General features: G+C 38.5%; 1 protein-coding gene across 3 annotated transcripts in view; it reads left to right on the top strand.

The window, feature by feature from the left end:
* The window catches only part of ptpn12 (protein tyrosine phosphatase non-receptor type 12), a 56,194-nt gene extending 35,923 nt beyond the window's left edge, over positions 1-20,271 (top strand). Inside the window, exons 12-18 of one of the 3 annotated variants that reach the window (XM_038299825.1) lie at positions 551-636; positions 7,537-7,726; positions 9,564-10,479; positions 12,729-12,800; positions 15,379-15,432; positions 16,643-16,723; positions 17,413-20,271. In XM_038299825.1, the coding sequence (XP_038155753.1) occupies positions 551-636; positions 7,537-7,726; positions 9,564-10,479; positions 12,729-12,800; positions 15,379-15,432; positions 16,643-16,723; positions 17,413-17,474 (1,461 nt within the window). In that variant the 3' untranslated portion in view covers positions 17,475-20,271. Of the gene's footprint in view, positions 1-550; positions 637-7,536; positions 7,727-9,563; positions 10,480-12,728; positions 12,801-15,378; positions 15,433-16,642; positions 16,728-17,412 lie in introns of all 3 variants that reach the window. The other 2 variants (XM_038299826.1, XM_038299827.1) reach the window with 2 other exon arrangements.
* Positions 20,272-20,985: the final 714 nt, after the last annotated feature.

Here is a 20,985-nt window from a genome sequence, read left to right as displayed (position 1 = left end):
TTGTGGAACCCCCTCCACCACTTATTTATTTATCTATTTTAATAAAGCCTCAGCTGACTGATTGTTAAATATTGTTTATGTCCTTTTCAATTGCAATTTAAACTGCCCCTGATATGATAATTTAAGATATTCAAATATTGGCGGTAAATTCTTCTTCTCCTTACGATCACTACATGCATTGTATATTTTTTATGAAATGACTCTTTAATAGAAAATTAAATTATGCAGGTAACATATACTGAAGGTTGTCTCTACTTTAGAAGTAAAAGTAGTGATAGTTTCTACATATTCACTAAAATTAGACTAGGAGAAGCCTAATTTGACCAGTAGCTGCTTATTTATTGATACTTAGAAAATTTTATGTTTAAAAATCTTCCTTACCTGGAAATTTACTAGTTCTGCTAGAAAGAAAATAACTGAGGGGTTTGACTGAAAGATAAATATTTTTCGTTTTGAAGATAGTGTCCAAGTTTTAAGTATTTTTGGGGATAAACATTAGAAAGGGAATTAAAAACTGGTACTAAATCCTATTTATTTTGTATCTGTCCAGAGCGAAAGCAGTCCAGACAAAACAAGCATTCAGTCAGATGAGGAACGATGGGACATGCCACCTCCCAAACCACCTCGCATTCGCAGGTAAGACCTTCTGCTTCTTTTTTCTGTTAGCATCCTTCCAAAAACAGTAAATTCATATGTTAAATGCCACGTTGGACACATTTTAAGAATAAACGGAGCAACGTTTGTCCTCCAGAGAGATGAGTTAACTGGTTCATCCATGGTTGATGAGTAGGCGGCACGTTATTGAACATAGCAGAAGTGTTTTGTAGGAAGAATGCAATACAGTAAGTTTTTGTGGGTCATACGATAATATGATCTAACCAAAGGGAAACGGTTCCAATCAACCCACAGATACAGTCAGCCTTTTTTCACTCTCAAGTTTTTAATATATGTTATATGGAAATAAACAGTTTTCAATTTCTAGAATATATATTCTCTCCCTTACTGGTCTTTCACTTACTGTAGTTGTTGGTTATTACCCCCCTTTCCTTCCTTCCTTTGACATTTTTACCACTCAAGCCATGCAGTATGCTCCCATCAGGGGTTCTGCTCCACTTCTTACAGTCTACCCACTGAATGCTTAGCCCTCCCCTCTTCACTTGCAGCAATATATAACACATGACAACTTTTTTAACAAGGTTGAAGGACGCCTCAAAGCTTCATGGCTACTGATGCTTTAATCTCAGAGGGGAGGTCTTCCTGTAGGGAAGCAGTATATCTTGTCATTTCCTGTTACCTGAGGTTTTCCTAAGAAAAGTTTGGTTTATCAGCAATTTGTGAGGTTTGTTTTGCTACATTAAGTGAACTCATTGCTTTAAGATTTTTGCTCCACCAGAACAGCTTGGATATTTAAAAAAAAAGCTGAACCTTTACTTAAAGGTTGTCATTTTTCCAGCTTTTTCTATTTTTGCTGGTTTCATATTTGCAGATCATGAAGTTGAATCCATTCCCATGTCTTAAGTTTAAAAAATGACAGAAGGAATATAGAAGGTAGCACAGAATGAAGCTAAAAGTTCTAAGCTCAAGCATTAATTTATAACTTATTTACCAACAGAGTAGAACATTTCCAATTCTAAAAACTGGATTTAAGTGGAAATTGTGACCATCTTTAATAGATTTATCTAGATATAGGCTTAAATCTCTTGAAAGCTGAGTCTGCCGCAGCTAAAAGTGTTGAGTGACTCCTTTAGACAATCTAAATGATCAAATTCTGGTAGGCATATACCCCATTTACACTACACTTGAAAAACCGATCCATGCCGAGACCGGTCCGAGCTCGGATCAGTTAACCAGGCCGAGCTTGGTTCTGACGACCGTCTACACATCACCTTATCTCGGTTCCTCGACTCCTCGCCTCTTAGTGACGATCTGCGGTATTGCTGCCAGTACTGAAGGAGGACGTCAAGCAGTTGGTGGCGGTAATGCACCAAAAGCTGTTTGCCAACCGCCATAAAACACAAGCAGAAGAAGACGAAGAAGGAGGGAATCAGGTGTGAATCGGGATGTGTAGCCAGACGGAGATGACGCGTTCTGCTCATGCGCTCTTGTTATCAGAGAACCGAGCCAGGGAAAAACCGAGCCTAGCCCACCTCTGGAACTGGTCTGCAGTTAGTTCGGTCCGGTTGTGTCTAGCTCCGTTCAGTTCAGTTTGTTTTCCATTTACGCACGATAGGTTATCATGTACCCCGTTTACACTACCCTTAAAAAACTGAGCCGAGACCGGTCCGAGCTCAGTAACTGAGATAACTTGTCGTGTGTGAACGGAAACAACCTGAACTGAACCGAGATAGACATAACCGGACCGCGCTAACTGCAGACCAGTTCCCGAGGTGGGTTCGGCTCGGTTTTTTCCTGGCTCGGTTCTCTGATAACAAGAGCGCATGAGCAGAACGCGTCATCGCCGACTGGCTGAACATGCCGATTCACACTCCATTCAAGTACATCCGCGCAAGGTTGCCGTCTTCGCCTGACCCACCGCAAACACGGAAGTACAGCAATAATAATCAAGCATAACTTTCTGAATGTGACGGGAGCCACCATTTTGATTTGCTTGATTCCCTCCTCCTTCGTCTTCTTCTTCTTGGGTTTTACGGCGGTTGACAAACAGCGTTTGGTGCATTACCGCCACCAGCTGCTTGAGTCCCTCCTTCAATCCTAGCAGTAGTACCGCACATCGTCTCTAGGAGGCGAGGAGTCGAGATAACCGAGATAAGTGTGACGTGTGAACGGTCGTCAAAACTGAGCTTGGCCTGGTTACCGATCCAAGCTCGGACCGGTCTGGGCCTGGATCGGTTTTTCAAGGGTAGTGTAAATGGGGCAATAGTAATTTGTACTGTGTTTCTGGCTCGTATTACTATTGAAAGGGGCATCTGTGCCCTAGCTCCCTTACTCACCCAAATAATGTTAATCAAATATCTTCTTTTTTTTTTCAAATTGTTTTTATTGAAGCAAATGATAAGATAATCACAATAAGAAATACAGTTCACTTTTTTTTGTGGATAAACGTATACTTATGCAGCTATAACTTCTAATATATACGCACAAGTACAAATGTTGAAATATTCTCCTACTACATACAAAAAAAAAAAAACAATAAAAGGAGAGAAGAAAAAAACACCACATTCCCACCCTGTTTCAGCGCAACATGTTCAGCAGAGCAGAAAAATGTTGATCAAATATCTAATATTGGCAAACTGTGAGATTGCTACAGGTTTAACAAACTTTATTACATAATTAGTTAGTGAGTTATCCCTGTTGGTGAGTTGATTCTGCCTTACACTTCATGTTTTATAGCTGCTTTACATATATTCTTCCACCCTAAAAAGTCAGGTCAACCTCTTGTTACAGAATATGTATCTATCATTAATTTGGTTCAGACACTGGGATATCAGTAAATAGATTTATACTGATAAAGTACACATTAGAGAGTAAAAGTCACAGAAAATCATAGATTTGTTTCCTAAGAAACTTTACATTCACAAACATCTGCTGAACTGCTGCTGTTTTCCTACAATTATCACATTAATGTGGCATAAAACTTTTGTCCTCAACCATCACCTTATTCGGTTGTTCCTTCCCTGATCAGTTGCAAACATAGTTCGAGAAGAAATCTGCTTTTCTTGCTAAGATCTTTTAGTGCTCCTCCATTTTTTTCCTGTTTTTTATAAGTGGCCACATTTTGGCATGAGTCCAAGGGCCGTTTTTCATCTACAACAAAATTTACCTTTAATACTTCATCAGCCATTTGTGGTTAGATTTATCAGAGGTATCAATATAAACGAGTTGGTTTAGTATCATATAAATATGTTTTCAAACACATTTATTGTTTCCTGCTCTAAATTTACTTTCCTTAATTTTTTGACCAAATTGCTTCGATGGGAAACATTTTCCAGAGCCCCAATTTTAGGATGTAGCCATAAGTGAACTGTTTACTGAAGAGTTTCTTTCCTGTTCTTTTTAAAACACACAAATTTGACCTTTGAGAAGCGGCCAAGATAGCGAGCGTTCCTGGAAGCGGGACAGAAGAGGATGCTCTCCGGAACTTTCTGGGTGTTTCTTACGCCTCCCGTCCTCCTTCAACTGTCTTTAAAGAAGTAATGTGAAACACATATTCAAGCCAAATCTGCTCATGACGGTACAAGCTATTTTTATCCAGATAAGCTGCACTCCCATGGAGTCATTTTGGTAATGCAAGTTTGTGTTTAGGGGGAATTATAGTTGAGTATGCGTGAGTGATGGAGGGAGATACAGCAGGACGTTTTAAAACAATGGAGTCATGGCTTTGTTATGTGTTTATTTACACACAACCTGCATTTAGTCCTTGGCTCTGTTCGAAAACCTAGGACGGGTCCTCCAAGGACGCGGTCTACCTAGACTGGATCCTTCGAAGTCCTTGAAAATAAGGAGACCGGAAGAGTTTTGGCTGTAAATTCGACCAGGTCTACCCTTTGGCGGGTTTTACCGCCGTATGCTCTGTTGCTGAGCAACCGTGAACGTTGACACACAAAGCAGGAAAAGAATGAATACAGAAGTTTTCAAAACTGTTTATTTATTTCTTTTTTATTGTGAAGTGAACAAAGACTACATTAACAAGAATCCAGAGTGGAATAAAGGTTCCAACCAGCGGGAGCAGGAACAAATCAAATCAAATGTAATGATAGAAAAAGTCAGTTAAATAACCTGCTGCTGTCATTCTGCACATCTCTGATGTTGCTGCTTTTTCAAATATCCATGACTGTAAAAATGTCCATAGCTGCATATTGGTTATTTATTCCCCAGTTTTATATTGTTAAAACACTTTACAGTATTTTATTGTTTATATTTTAACTCTTCCCTATTATGTTATTCTTATACATTTTTCTAAGGTCCACATTTGTGTGACCATTTTCAATAATCTTTCTGCTGCTGTAAATTTGCCCATTGTGGGAAAATAAAGAGATTTTCTATTCTATTCTATAAAAGGGGTAGAAAGATATAAGTAAATCTAAACAATATATGTATAAAAAATATATCTGCAAAATCTCTAATATTCAACAACAAAAAATAGGAAGTTAAGCATATTGTGCAAAACAGCAATAAAAAGATAAAAATCCTATCAGATTTATAGTCCCCACCCTGCAAATATATTAGAATCTGTCCTTAAATTACAGCCAAACCCATTTACACAGTAACAGATTAAATCCTTTAGATAAACCAAACATTACCGCCACATATCTGACTCAATAACCATTAAAACAACTATTTTCATTCATTTCAGACGGAACTATTCACAGAGTTGTATTATATTAAACTGAACTTCCAATTTTCACCACTGTTCGGCGCCAAGTAACCTTTACTCTGATCACGGCTTGCTTGGTCTCGCAATGAATCCTGGGATATCCAAGAATACCGAGGATACATCGGACCCGTCCTTCAAATCGGGCAAAAAGAAGGACGCATTTTAAGGCCGCATAACGAGGACTCTTGGAATCCGACCAGACCTCGGCGCCGCGCTATGACGTAATCGGCCTTCGAATCCGGTCTTCTAAGGATGCGTCCTAGGTTTTCGAACAGATCACTTGTTTCTCTCTCAGAATGTGTTTCCAACATCTTAATTCTATGAAGCTCTTTGGTCTTCACATACGGTTTGTTACCTTTCTTGGCTGAGGTGTAAATCTGTCAAAATTCACCATGGGACTAGTAAATATCTTTTTTAGCTTCCGTTCGGGTGTCCCTTATCTTCTTTGAAACCTGCAGAAGAATGTGACACTTTCTCCAAGGAGAACATTGACAATTTGGCAGAAGAGCCTGATAGACCTACATTTTGATTTAATACATATATCTTGTTATAATATTTTGTTTGTTCTAACCTTTTCAAATGATCTTATGAATGGCTCTCTGCAGTTTCTGAACATTTCTCAAGGTTTTTCCTTTTTTAATTTGGCTATGTGTTGACTAATCTCTGTTAAGGGCATTTTCAGCTTTTTGTTTTCTACTTGTGCACAAAGCTCACAGCTCAGTTGGCATTTGTAATGTACAAAAAGAATAAAAGCTGCCAAAGTCCAAACAGAAGCTTGTAGAAGAGTTGATTAGGACCACTTTAATAGACTGCAGGGAAAGTTTGGCTCCTCTGAATGAAAGTAGAAGTTTGTTTAAACTGAATCCTAGTAGTTCCATTTCATCATGCATGTCTCGTCGCTGCAGCTGTCTTTGCCTGCAGCCTCCTCACCCTTTTTTCTTCTTTTTTTTGGTGTTACTTGTTTCTTTTGCTGCGCCTTAATAAGTGTTTATTCAGCTTCCCCTTAGGAGCCATTCGAGTTTCATCTCATGCAGTTTTTTACAGACTGTTTAAATCCCAGTAGAAGCAATCAACACCAGCGGGAGTCGTAGTTGTTATTGTTGAATATCTTTTTATTTTTTTGCCTGTTGAGACAAAAAAATATGATTAAAATGAGGCAACCTCCTCTGTGGTTGTTTTTTTTATTATTATTAAAGAAAACAAAGGGGTAATGTTTAGCCTAATGGGCTACAATTGCCAACAGGTGACTTTTGGGAGGCAGCAGGACGTTATTGTAGTTAGAGACGGTCTGTGCTTAGGCAACAAAAACAAAATCTAATAAGTCAATGTTCTAGTGTTGCTGCCTTTATAATTCCAAGCAAACATCTCAGGGGTTTCCTTTACTCGATGTTTTCGGTGCGGTATCACAGCCTGTTCAGATCACAGATAAACAATAAAAGCTCAACAGTTCTCGGCCTCTTTCAAAGAATCAGCCAGAGACAGCTAAGCTCCAGAACTCGGGCTTAGTGACAAAGGCTCTCGTAGGTTAACTGCCAAACTAAAAGAAAGGAAATCCCCCTCCTTGTGCTTTCAGCCTTTGATCCACGCAGCATTTTGTGCAGTCACTCCTGCCTCGGCTCTAGCCTCAGTCATGTGCTCTTGAATCAGCACGCCACCACATCCTTTCACCGTTTCTCTGCATCGTCGTCATTTCATGTGTACCTGCATGTAAAAGCCTGTTTTCTGGGGAGTGGAGGGACGTCTTGGTGTCTAACTTTGAATCTTGTGTGAGCCTAAATGTTAGCGACACTTAAAAGCTCCACTAATGTGACTAAAACATGAAATCCAAGTTGATGCTTGAGTGCTTTCTCACTTTAGTACCGGATAAAGGATTTATCTTCTAAATGTTGTTGCCTTACTGTCCCTAAATCCAAAGTTAGTTAGAGAATTTTATAAATCTAATCTGAGCTTTTTCTTTTAGAATGAGAGACTATTTTAAGCTCTAAAATTATCCAGCAACTGTAGCCTGAAATCTAGGAACATGTCATCCGTTTCTCTGGAGTTTATTGCCAGACTTTTTTAAATCCTGCCATCTAGTGGTGATATCACCTAACAGAAAAAAACTGCTACTTTCCATATTATTGCAAAAAACGAAGGTTCATTTTATTATGTGTCATTTTAGACCAACAAGGAACAGTTTAACTCCTCTCTGGTTTTTCTAGTTCCCAGGTGGAAGGTGATGTGAAGGAGGAGATCCTCCAGCCCCCTGAGGCTCATCCTGTCCCCCCTATTCTCACCCCCTCTCCCCCATCGGCCTTCCCCACTGTCACCAACGTGCGGCAGGACAACGACCGCTACCATCCCAAACCAGTCATCCATGTCCTGGATACGACCCAACGCGGCCTAAAAGAGGTACGTTGGGAAAGTGAAATGTACTGGAAGCACTGCTATTTATGACTGATATTTAATTTCTACATGTGAAAACCCATCAATGGTAACAAAGAACATAGAAATACTTTTTGGTTCCATTGGTCCTTTTGATAACTTTATTGTTAATTGAATGGTGGGTTTTCTCCTTTCCCACCTCAATGCAATAACCAAATGTCTACTGAGACGTAGTTTAAGAAAGAGAATGAGGAAAATCTATTATGTGTGGATCATATAAATTAGAGTCTGGTAGGAAAACAAAGAAACATTTAAGGTCATTATAAGGACCTGTGTGTAATAAAAAAAACATGTTTTTCTTCTTTGGACTGGTAGCAGTTGTCTCGCTTTGAAGTCGGATTCGGATTTTAGTAATTATTAATCCACCAAATGGTGATATTGGGAACCAATAATTCTCAAAAAGCAAAGTTATAATAAACACAGGTGAAAGTTTTGCAGGGAGGAGTGGAATATTTGTTTTCCAGTCTGTCTTCATTATCCACTGTATGGTCCCCATACAGGGAGGGGATCAGAACATCAACCAGACCAACAATTCCCCCTAACCACCCCCCTTTCAGAGGCATAGACCAGTATTAGGTATTGCACCGAAACGACTCCCCATTCCTCAAGCCGGGAATAAACTGCGAAATTTTAAATCGCTGTATGCAGCTACAGCTCAAACTGTATGATGAAACTGCAGGGTGTAAAAGTTCACAGCTCACAATGTTTGTTCTCACACTGTGCGGTCCGACGCTCTAATGCGACCTTACGGCGGCCGACTGAATTTCAAACATGTTTGATTTTGTCCAGACCTTAGGATTCCTGATTGGGGGGTGGTTGTTAGAGGCTAATCGCTCCTCATTACCCCCGTATACTACACGACGCACGATCAGGCGGAAAGTCGGCCCAGTCAAAAAATTCTCGCATTACTGGTGAATCGGCCCGAAAAGGACAAGAAATCGCACAGTCTACGCCCAGCTTAAGGGGCTGACCTGTTCGTCCGGTTTAATTTGCATGTTTTCTAAACCAAAACTAGGCCTGGTTTTGATCCACTCTATAAAGCCTTGAACTCAACCCTATTTCTGACATTTTGAATTGAAAATCATCCTGGATGTGAAACAAAATGTCTCTAAACCTGAAAACAAAGACCAGTGGATTTAAAAAAAAAAACTTTCTTGTAAATCTAATAGTTCATCCATGAGTCTGTCCACGATCCTATCATTTATTCGCTTCTCGTTTTCAACTTTTTCCAGATTGCATGTTTAATTTCAGACCGCTGTAGATCTAAACATACTTCATAGTTTGTGTCTGTATTAAAGTTTGACCCCTGAGTGGAAATGTGTCTTAAAGTTGAGAATTTCTGACTTAGAAATGTTTAAGAACCATATTTAGTTTTTTTTTTTTCTGCCAGAATAAAACGTAATTCAATCCAGATTTATGTATAGCACCAGATTAACTAGACAGTCGACAAAATGTTATGAGCATAAACTGATGCTTAAGGATATTGACTTTTTAATATGTCTGTTGTATTTTTAGCATTAATCTCATCTTGTTTTAACTCTTTGTGCTCTATATATCAGAATTTCCCTGAAGGAGTAATCCCAAGGGATAAATAAAGTTGAGTCTAATACATCTTTTAAATGGATCTAACAGACTTCCCATAATCTGAGTAGCATATTTTATTTGGTCATAGAATTAGAGTGATTTTCTGACTTGTTGGACTGTTGCATATGTGATTCAGTTCAGGGTTGCTTCATCTTATTTAAAATAAAATATAATCAAATATCGTTATTGTTTGACATGGTTCATTTATCTCTGATTGCAGAATGAAGATGGGAACAAGCAGCAGAACCAGTCTGAATCCGGTCCTCCCAAACAAGCCAACCCCTCAGAGCACAGAGATCTAAATGTACAGAGCCAAAATCAGCAGACCCAGGTCTCACACCTCGATCTCAACGACAACTACAACAAATCCTCCTCAGCGTCGACAAAGCCGGAGTCGGGCCAGACTCAGACACCCTCCTCGCCCCTCTCCCCGACGGCTGAATGTTGTGGCGCCCCTCGGATTGAGAGGAAGCTCAGTATAGAGATTAAAAAGGTTCCGTTGCAGGAAGGGCCTCGCAGCTTTGACACGTCGTCCTCCGTAGGAGCCAACAATTCAACCAACAGTAGCTCCGCGCTACAGAGAGGCCACGCCTTCAAAGCTCGGTCCGGTCAAACCCTGCTGACGTCGAGCTCCTCGCTGTCGGAGGACTCCGGCACAGAGGGGGGAGCAGGGGGATGTGAGGAGGGTCACTGCGACGGGAGCGTCCTAACCAGACCAAACCACCTACCTGTAACAAGCGAAAGCAAGGAGAAGACAGAAGAAGTGAAAAGTGGCCACGCAGCGTGGAACAGCCCTGAGAAAACCTTCCCCAAGACCACCTCCTCCTCTTCATCCTCAGACAGAGTCGCCCCGTCCTCCTCCTCCTCCTCCCACATATCCTCCTCTTCGTCATCCTCCTCCTCCACCCCCGTCAGGACTGCCCTCAGCTTCACCAACCCCCTTCACTCTGATAACTCGGACGAGGAGGGGAACGAGGAGATGGCTGAGTTGAAGGAGGGTTATCATAAAAACGTCTCCACAGCGTCGGCCACGGTGACCTCCTCGCCTCACCTTGAAACACAGCAGTCGGTCAGAAAGGTGCTGCCTATGTCTATCGCCGGACAGACCACCCCATCGCCCTCTGGAAGCCCAACAAGTACGTCTTAAAGCCGCTTTGATCGCTCTTCTGATTGATTTATTACACCTGCCCAGCCTGTCACACTGTGACACCATAGACAGACCCTCCTTTGACCTTTTCACACCAGTGCATATACGTGAAAGGAAAATTATACAGCCTCTATTTTTGTTTTATGCAGTTTCAAACAGACACTTGACTTTAATCATCTTCACATAAACTCCAAAAGATTTTTTTAGCAAGTAGGTCAGAGAGCTTTTTCCATCTAAACAGATTTTTTCATTAAATTACAAAAAATGACCTGTTGAAAGCATTTAATAATAAAAACTATGTATAATTTTCCTTCCACTTCAAAAATATGCACAATTTCCTAATGATCCGGCTCCTAAAATCCCCTAAAAATGAAACCTACTGAGGGCACTGTGAGCCTCAGGTGGGAGGGGAAGGTGTGCAGCCAGGTGTCTTGTTTAAAAGCATGACTTTATTTACTAATTAGTTTAGTTTGCTAAGAATGCTACAAGCATTCGCAGCCAAACTTCTACCCCTCTTCTACCTGTGTTTGGATCAGCGAATGGATCGGCGACGTTGCGTGAGCTGTGTGTGCATGTTGGACGGCAAAGGATCAACACTGCATGTTTCTGATCGGTGCCACATTAGTGCACGGTGGGGCCTAGCAGAGCGGAGTGGGGTCGGACCCTTTGCTTGAGTGTGACTATAGGGTGTGGTTTACATTTTTCGGTGGTTTGAAGGCTGAAAATCCTCCTGATCTTTAGTTGATTCTCTAGAGTTTTAAGAATCTGGTTTATGTTTTGGCCTGCTTCGCTTTCTGGCACTCATTTCAGCGTGGCAGTTTTATTTACCCCTGGCTAACGGCTGCTGTTTGATTGTTGATAGCTGCTTGTTAATTGGGCGCAAACTGCTGCATTGTGGTGGTTGGAAAGCTTAGGGTTGCTGGTGGCTGCTTGATTTGTTGGCTGTTTTGGGAATGATGCACTGAACCCTTGTGAGGAGCACAATGCACACGGTGCCGAGGTTTGCTGTTTATTGTTGGCACAACATGACTGTTACTGAAGGGCTAACTAGTTTAAAACAGGGAGGCTCTGTTCAGACACTAATGTCCAATCCAAAAGGACCAGTAGGGGTTATTGTTTTAAAAAAATGAAAAAGTATTATAAATTCTGGTCATTTTTGGCACATTTTTGCCAAAATTTTCTTTATAAATTCAAATAGGAGTTTCAAAGCACCTACTATTATAGATCAAAATGCTTGCAAATCTTATTTTTAATAATTTTTTTTATATTCACCTGCTGATCATAGACTCCAGACTAATTTTAAATAAAAAAGTTGACTATAAATCCAGCGTGATGCAAAGAAATAAAAGAAATAAAGAAATAAAAGACGTCATTACACTATTAGATGATAAAATAGCAACAGGAAATCAATGTTATGTATTTTAATGTTAATTAAAATAAATAAAAAATGTTCGTTTTCTTAAAGTGAACTGGAAAGGAAAAAATATTTTACATTTTTTGTAGTTATTGTAAAACAATCTTGTCATAACAAACATTTGCTCAATTTTGAATGAGAATAAAACAAATTTTTATAACTGCAGTATGATTAAAGATGGTTAACAAAAATTAAAAAGACAATCAGAAACTAACCTGAGGTATAATGTCGACAACTGAAGATATTTATCTAAATTTTATGTAGAATAGTTTAACCTTTTTTAGGCAGCAGGTTCTTTAAAATGTATTATCTGTGTCAGCAAAAACAAAAAAAAATGAATTAAACATCCTTCATCTGAAAAAGCTGATTTATGCTGCAGTACATTAGACTAAGTTGCCAAATGGAGACAAATATATATAAGAAGCTCATTTCAGAATTACTGCAGCACACTATTTAAAACTCATTTAAAGCAGGAATAAATATGGAGTCAAATAATCCAGAATGCATTTATATGAAAAAAACAATATTAAACACACTTTAGATTTACATTAGGTTTGAAAATTACAATTGTGAGCTGCTGTCATTTAAGCCTCAAACTCAACTAAATCTTGTAGATTTGTTTTGAAATAATGATACAGGTGAAGAAAGAGTTCCTCCCTACACTTTAAAATTTGGGATTCTTTCAACTAATCTTAATGGATTTGTTTTGATAAAAATTAGATGCAAAATAAGAGCAGGTTCTAAATCACAACACTTTCACTTCTTCTCCTTCTGTTGTCAGCCAGTTGTTAACCTCTCGTTTGCCCTCTGACCTCTTAACCCAGACTGCTGGGACAGCGACGACTCCCCTCCCCCCCTCCCTGAGAGAACCCCTGAGTCCTTCATACTGGCCACAGGTGCGTTTGCATTGGTCCCCCCTCTTCAGGTGGGCCTCCAGTGACGTAACTCAACTGGGTTGCCTCCATGCTATCGGCCATCCTCTCCTTGAAGGTGGATGAATCTGTGAGGCTGAATTACAAAGATGTGTTTAATAAATATCCAAGTGGTTGTAGGTGTCCTGAGGTTATTGTCAAGCTGTTAATGTGATTGAGACCCATCAGCTATTGTTGTTTGATTTGATGTTCTCCTTTTCTGATGCTCAACCATCTGAACGTATGTTCAAATAATCCTCCATGCTGGAGCACATGGTGCAAGAACAGTGTTCCTTCTCCTGGAGGTGTTAGCGACATTGCATCACTAGAGGGCGCTGTAGACCACAACTCCATATCAACATGCTTGGAAAAACTTTTTCACATATTTTCATCATAATCCTTAAAAAGTGCGCTCATATTTTACTTGGGTTTTTATGTGATTGTACAATAAAACTGAACATAATCAGGAAGTGGAAGGAAAAGGGACATTTTATTTTTCTCTCTCAAACAAAAATCTCAAGATGTTGCATTAATTTGTCTCTTTAATTTCTTAACCCACTGTTTGCTAAAATCAGAGTACAGGTGCTGGTCATAAAATTAGAATATCATGAAAAAGTAGATTGATTTCAGTAATTCCATTTAAAAAGTGAAACTTGTATATTATATTCATACATTACATACAAACTCATATATTTCAGATGTTTATTTTGTTTAATTTTGATGATTACAAATGACAACAAATGAAAATCTCAAATTCATCATATCAGAAAATTAGAATATTACTGAAGACCAATAAAAACAAAGGATTTATAGAAATGTTGGCCAACTGAAAAGTATGAACATGAAAAGTATGAGCATGTACAGCACTCAGTATTTAGTTGGGCCTCCTTTGGCCTGTATTACTGCAGCAATGCGGCGTGGCATGGAGTCGATCAGTCTGTGGCACTGCTCAGGTGTTATGATAGCCCAGGTTGCTCTAATAGTGGCTTTTAGCTCTTCTGAATTGTTGGGTCTGGTGTATTGCATCTTCTTCTTCTTCACAATACCCCATAGATTTTCTATGGGGTTAAGGTCAGGAGAGTTTGCTGGCCAATTAAGAACAGGGATACCATGGTCCTTCAACCAGGTACTGGTAGCTTTGGCACTGTGTGCAGGTGCCAAGTCCTGTTGGAAAATGAAATCTGCATCTCCAAAAAGTTGGTCAGCTGCAGGAAGCATGAAGTGCTCTAAAACTTCCTGGTATGTGGCTGTGTTGACCCTGGACCTCAGAAAACACAATGGACCAACACCAGCAGATGACATGGCACCCCAAACCATCACTGACTGTGGTCCTCAGAAAACACAATGGACCAATGACCAGTGCCACAGACTGATCGACTCCATGCCACGCCGCATTGCTGCAGTAATACAGGCCAAAGGAGGCCCAACTAAATACTGAGTGCTGTACATGCTCATACTTTTCATGTTCATACTTTTCAGTTGGCCAACATTTCTATAAATCCTTTGTTTTTATTGGTCTTCAGTAATATTCTAATTTTCTGATATGATGAATTTGAGATTTTCATTTGTTGTCATTTGTAATCATCAAAATTAAACAAAATAAACATCTGAAATATATGAGTTTGTATGTAATGTATGAATATAATATACAAGTTTCACTTTTTAAATGGAATTACTGAAATCTATCTACTTTTTCATGATATTCTAATTTTATGACCAGCACCTGTATATACGTCATCATGAAGACTGAAAATCAAATAGTTTCATTTAATTCAAGTCTTGTAAGTTTAGATGTGGTTTCTCCTGTTAGACTTCAAAAAAATGATTTTTATCTTGTTAACATCCATAAAACCTCATTTGCCCAATAAAAAACCCTGTGAGTTAATATAGTTAACCTCCCTTTAGGGTCTATAAAGTGTTTTAAATTGAATTGACTTTAAAAACCTGAACATTTGATTAATGCAAATTCCCTATTAGAAGAATTTTGTTATTGGGCTTTGGTCCCTCAGATTGGGTTTTTTTCAATGGGACATGGGCTCCTAGTTCAGCTGCATCAGCATAGTATTTTTTTCATTTACAGACACAGTAAAAACAGCAGACTTGGAGATTTGATCTGCCACTCCCTGTTCCCTGCTGGAGAAAAGGAATCCCACAGCATGATGTGTGTTATGTGTGGGGTAAAAAGGGGCAAAATGGAATATTTTCAGTTTTTTTGTGAAAAAGCCACATCTGTTTCCTTCCATTTTAATATATTGATTGACCTTCTGTTGGTCTAGCACATAAAATCCCAATAAATATGTTGAAACGTGTGATTAAAATGAGGAAAAAATGTGAAAACAATGTTTATCTTGTTTTGTATGACCGGACGAAAAGCAAAGAATATCAGAATATCAGAAACGTTTTGGGATGAACTTTTGGGTTTCCTCCTTCTGTAGCTAGTAAAATGCAAGTCTTTAAGCAGTGTGAGTGGCATGAGTGTGACTGGATGAACTCCTTTGTCTCTTAATGTTCTATGTCTTATTTTTCAGTTTTGTTTGTAACTGTTTGTCTTTCGCTCACTCAGATCCTCTGGAAGTAAGAACATCAGCCTCAGCTGAATGGAGCTGCTCACAGAAAGGTACAGACACTTATGTCGGCTTCAACTCTTTCTGTTGTTTTTAATGGTTTGTTTGGTTTCTTTTGGTTTTCCGTCTCAGTGTATACAGAAACAATAACCTCAGTTTATTTAGTCTCAAATTCATCTTCACAGTTGTTGCTAAATAGAGATGGAGCTAGATCTCCAAAGCTTTGATGAATTAGCTAGTGTGGGCTAACGGTGACAACAGTAAATGTGAGCAGCTGTTTGGGAAAGACGACAAGTAAAACCAATAAAGGAGAGGGAGAGATAAAACAACTCAGCAGAGAGGTGCAATAAAAATGAGAGCTGTGAAGATTGCTTAAGGATTGTTAGGGCTAATTTACTGCTTTGGTGGCTTAGGTTCAGCTCTGCAGCTTCATCTAAAGGGAATCACTGCTCACTGATGTGTTTTTACTGAGTGCAAACTTAATATTTTTTGAGCTCCCACTTGGTCCACACCACAGGGTTAGTATCAGCTGATTAAACTGATATATACTTAATTAAATCTCATCTCCTCCTATGTGACAAAACAAGAGGTTCTATAGGACTTTAAGGTTATTATATCATATCTCTTATTTTAAAAGGCCTATTGTATTTCCATCAAACAAAGATTTCTACTTACAAGTGAAGTTGGCATCAAATTAAGAAATGGCTAAAAAGGCCTAATTATACTTGCATTTAAACAGAAACACCCATATCTTTAACTTTGCCTCTAAGGACATACCAGAGCTAACCATTAGAGCTACAGCTAACTCATTGTAGTGTTTTAATTTAAAGAGAAGCTAACAATAGTCTTTCTTCTGTTTGATTTGACCTGCTAAAAAAATGCTATTTTAACATTTTTCTGGGAATTCTCTGTAAATTTTGCTGAAGAACTATCTGGAAAAAGTTGTTACTTGTTTCATAAACTTAGGATTTTCCGTGGAATGTCAGAATAATTTACGTTTAGTGTTATAGTAGCTTTCTACACGCATCTCTCTGATGCAGAGCGAGTCATAAAGAATCGAACAAGAACGAGAAAAATGTTGTGGAAGTTGAGCATTGACCAGAGCTCTTATTAGATACTACCTTTCTAAACAGACTACATTCATACAAGCATTAAGATTTCCCGTACTAATATCTACTCTTTTCATCCAGATCTATAGTGAGATACCTCCAACTACTTTGGTTTTGTAGGTTTTAATGATTCTGTCTGTTTTTCTGTGTTCAGATGTCTCTGATTGTGCCAAGACATCACCAGTGGTATGTGCATCAGATGGCAGCACAGCAGGAGTTAGCCAAGTAGACCTGGGTGGGTAAGTTCGCCTTTTCTCCAAATACCTCTATAGAAAATTTTACATCTTCCGTAATTTCTCTCAGAACTTCAATCCCAATCATCCTGGGTAGTATTTTCTTTTGCAGCGAATGGGAGGAATTCTTGGAAGGAAAACTGTTGCAGCAGAAAGAGACTTACGATGCAAATGTTATTTACCTCGAATATATGAGTGCTTTTAAATAGCGTAGCCAAATTTCAGGATAAATCAGATGAAGAATGTACAAATCTGGAAGGTTGTTTTCAGAAGCTGATTGGAGCCAATTGCGTTAAAGAATTGGCATTTCTTAGAGAATCATCCGAAAAAGATTAGCATCATGTAACCTTTGCATTGTGTTTGTTTTGCACAACTATTTGTTGGTCTGCCTGACCAAATTTTATTAAAATTGTTGTCAACTGTGGTCTGAATATGACAAAAGATAAAGTTTGAACACATTTGCAGGACACTAGTCAAAAGGAAAAGGAATAGCTGCACATTTGCTGAGAATGTTGCTGACAGGCGTATTTTTGATGTGGCGTTGCTTTTGCTGGAAGGAAGTCTAGCTTTGGCCCGCATGTGCAGCATAGTTGGCATTAAGACCAGGCAGAATGTTGGGGAAATTTCTGGATGCTATTTATTCTGTCCAAAAACAAAAAGCAAACCCAGCTAAGAACATCTCTTGTTTCAGGATTCGGTAACCGCTGCATTCAGCCCAAAGGCCCCCGAGAACCCCCTGTGGAGTGGACATGATGGAACGACCTATCCACCATCAACGTCTTTCCTTATCGGGACACGACTCCTGACTGGTTGGCCCAAAACACAGACTGGCACACAGGAAAAGAAAACAACAAAGCTGGCATAGAGACTTAAAATCCAGAGATTATCCTCCTCACAATGTTGACTTGGCTGCTGTAGATGCTGACCTGGGACCTCTCTTAGTTAATGGAGGGGGGGGTCTCCTCTCCTCTTTGACACTTAAAGTAAACTTTTCCTTTTTTTGTTTTATTTTACACTAAATGAAGCATGATCCAGAGTGACTCTTAAAATAGTTTCAAGCCAAATGAGAGGAAAGTGACTTCTAAAGGAAAAGCTAGAGTTGGGAAGCAGATTCCTGTCCCAGAGGTGGTTTTGCCTCCCGCTGAGCGAACAATCTTCAAAGCGAACTTAGATAATCTCGTACTCATGATGCAACCTTTTCAGTTGGGTATGCGGAGGTTGCCTGGGTATTTTCTCTCACTTCTTTTGTATTTTTGTCCCTCAAAGTTTCTTCTTCTTGCTGGTGCTACTTTATGAATTTTCAGGATAGATACCAGAGCGTCGTAGCCGAGGGTTACCATCGTCCAGTGATTCTTCAACTCTTAAGGTTTTTATATTTGGTTGTTCTTTCTTCCATTTGTTTGAGGTCATATGCAAACAGGATTCGTTGATTATTTTGTTGAAAAATCTCAACTTTCAGTTTGATTTAGTCCTAAAATATAACTTGAAGTCACTGATATGTGAATATTTCCTTCCTTTGCTTAAAGATTTCCTTTACCACATCTACAAATCACTGATTGGACTGACAGCTCATTCTAAATATGCAGCTAATTACAGGCTGGTAAGAATGTAGCTTTGGGACAGCTAGACTTGATAGGAAGTTTATGAAAGTTTTGCTCAAGAAAGCAGAAAATTCAACACAGGCTATTTGTAAAATGAAAAGATTATTTATTTATTAAAAATCAGGAATTTTTTTTTTGTCTGATCACATTAGAGATAAATTTTCAAACTCTTTAGCAAACAACTCAGACTCTTAAGCATCGGGACCATGAGAGAATGAAACCCATCTTGGTCCATCTTCACTTCTCCTCCCCTTTAGTCTTTAAACTATTTTTGCCACCCCTGGTAAAGATGTGTCAAAAGCCTTTATTTAAATGAATTTCTTATTGCGGTAGTATAATCCTAGAGTGAAATCAGATTTTTATTTTAATCTGTCTGTTATTAATTAATATTAAGAGAGAAATTCCTAATTTCCTCACAGCCTATAAAGCCCACAGCATCACAGATCCAGCACCGTACTTAATTGTATGCATAAAATGCTTTTCACCATCTTAATCCTTTTAAACTAAACCCAGCTGGATTGTAATCCTGTCTGGCCAAAATGCACGGATCCTTTTTAGCAGTCAATAGATACTTTTAAATAATGAGAAATATTAGATATCATTCTGGAAAATTAATAAGTCGCTTGAGAGGTTATCAACAAAAGAACCACCTGTTATTTATTTTTTGAAACACATTCATGTTTATTTTTTTCTTCCCAAATTTCTCTGTAAGAGATTATGTTCACACCAATAAAGATGAATAATTCCAGTATTATTATCATTATTTGAATTTTTTTCCCCTCACGTCTTTGTCAGGGGTGGCCAAAGCTCTGACCAAAACTCTGTATATGTGTTTCTATTTTTCCAACCCTTCCAGTTACTAAAGATGTCCTCACAGCCTCTCACAGTCAACATCTCAGTGTTTCAGGATCTGAAAATTACATATGAAACATTTGAAAGTGGATTTTGACAGAAGTATTAGCCCTTCAGCTCACCACCCGACACAAACACGCCTCTCCACACCAGAAGCAGCTGTAAAGACCAAGGATTACTGCTTTGAATGACATCTCCATCCTTTGCAGCAGTGACTACACAGTATATGCATAGTTTTTTTATATATGTAAAGAGCTGCACAGTGCAGTTAAGGTATATAATGTTCCAAGTTAATTTGCTATGATTTTACTGTTTGTATTAACAGAAGATGTAAGAAAGTCCGTGCATGATGATGTTGATTCCTCTCCATAGATAATGTAAATTATTCAGCTATATTTTTTTTCTCTTCCTTATTGCAAACTTTTTCACAGTTTGGATTTTATGGTTTTCAAACTTAATGGTTAGTAAATGTTTTAATTAGTAGGCAGAGCAGAAAGCACAGCCTGCCTCCTGGACCCTGAATGATGACTACAATGGGCTCTAAATGAGATTGTATAATTAATAATATTAATGATGGAAATGCTATTCTATCATTGTTTTTGTAAATGATAATTTGAAAGTTATTTTTGTACACACATGTTGTTTATGTCCACCACGCCCCACGTGCTAAACTCCGCCTTTCTATCTTATAAAATCACATGTTTTTCACTTGTTTTGTGCCCTAACATTGTTTTGTCCTTAGGTTTCCTTAAGTTTGTGTTGTTGTTTTTTTCCTTAAAGCTATGATACTTTACTGATCGCTTCAGTTAAGCATATCTGAGCAGTTTAAAGTTGCAAAACAACAGGAGAGACTATTTGACTGTACATTTGACTCAATTTTCTGTTCATCTCTCCACTCATTCAAACTCAGAAAGGAGCCCCATTGTGCCTTTAAGAGAGACCCCTCCCCTCCTCTCCAACATCTCATCCAATCATCATTAGACTAAAGTGTGAGTTGATTGGCTGCCTCCCCCTCCTGCTCCACCATAACACAAAAACACCCTCCAAATGTTTGTATGATGCAGAAATCAATCAGTAAAGATGAACCTAAAGTCGCACTTCGTCCTGTTTTTTGTTTCTTTATTCTTGGTGCTGAGATGACTTTGTCGGGGGGATAATTGAACAAGCATGAATGGATATAATTTTAAAATGCAGACAAGATGAGATAATAGCCCAGATTTATGAAGCTATAACCCTGCTTTAGAAGTTGGAATATGATGGCTTATTAATGAATTATAAATGAACCTGATGAGCGTTTAGAAAGAGATGAATGGTTTAAGTTGAGACACCATGAATAGGCCAGGGTTTCTATGCAACCTTCAAAAAAATTGAATTTTTTCTTTTCTAATTTTAGTACTAAGTCTAGAAAAGTAAATCAAGCCTGTAGGTAAAGTGTTTCCTTTTAGGTTCTACAGTAAAAGGAAAAAAGAGAATGAAAACATTTTTTGAACATTCATTTACATAAAAATATTCAATTTCTTTGAACTTTACTTTTGTTTAATCTATCCAGTAAATGATATGAGTGTCTAGTAATTATAACCTTCAGTATATTCAGTCATACATGAAATACAAACAAATGTATGATGTCTAATTGCTTCTAACTGCATTTTAAAATATGCAAAAATTATTCCAACAGCTACTAAGCATTCTGCAACATAATTAGTTTAAAACCATCAATTTCATGCATTATTTTAAAGCTGTGTGTTCAACAAATAATATCAAAAGACTTCTCTGTTTTTTCTGATGTATATTGTGCAGCATATTACAGGATT

The sequence above is a fragment of the Cyprinodon tularosa genome, unplaced genomic scaffold (genome assembly GCF_016077235.1).
Source record: "Cyprinodon tularosa strain WSP-4 unplaced genomic scaffold, ASM1607723v1 ctg437, whole genome shotgun sequence".
NCBI lineage: Eukaryota > Metazoa > Chordata > Actinopteri > Cyprinodontiformes > Cyprinodontidae > Cyprinodon > Cyprinodon tularosa.
The sequence above is the reverse complement of the archived record's forward strand: the minus strand, read 5'-3'. Positions and strand labels throughout refer to the sequence as shown.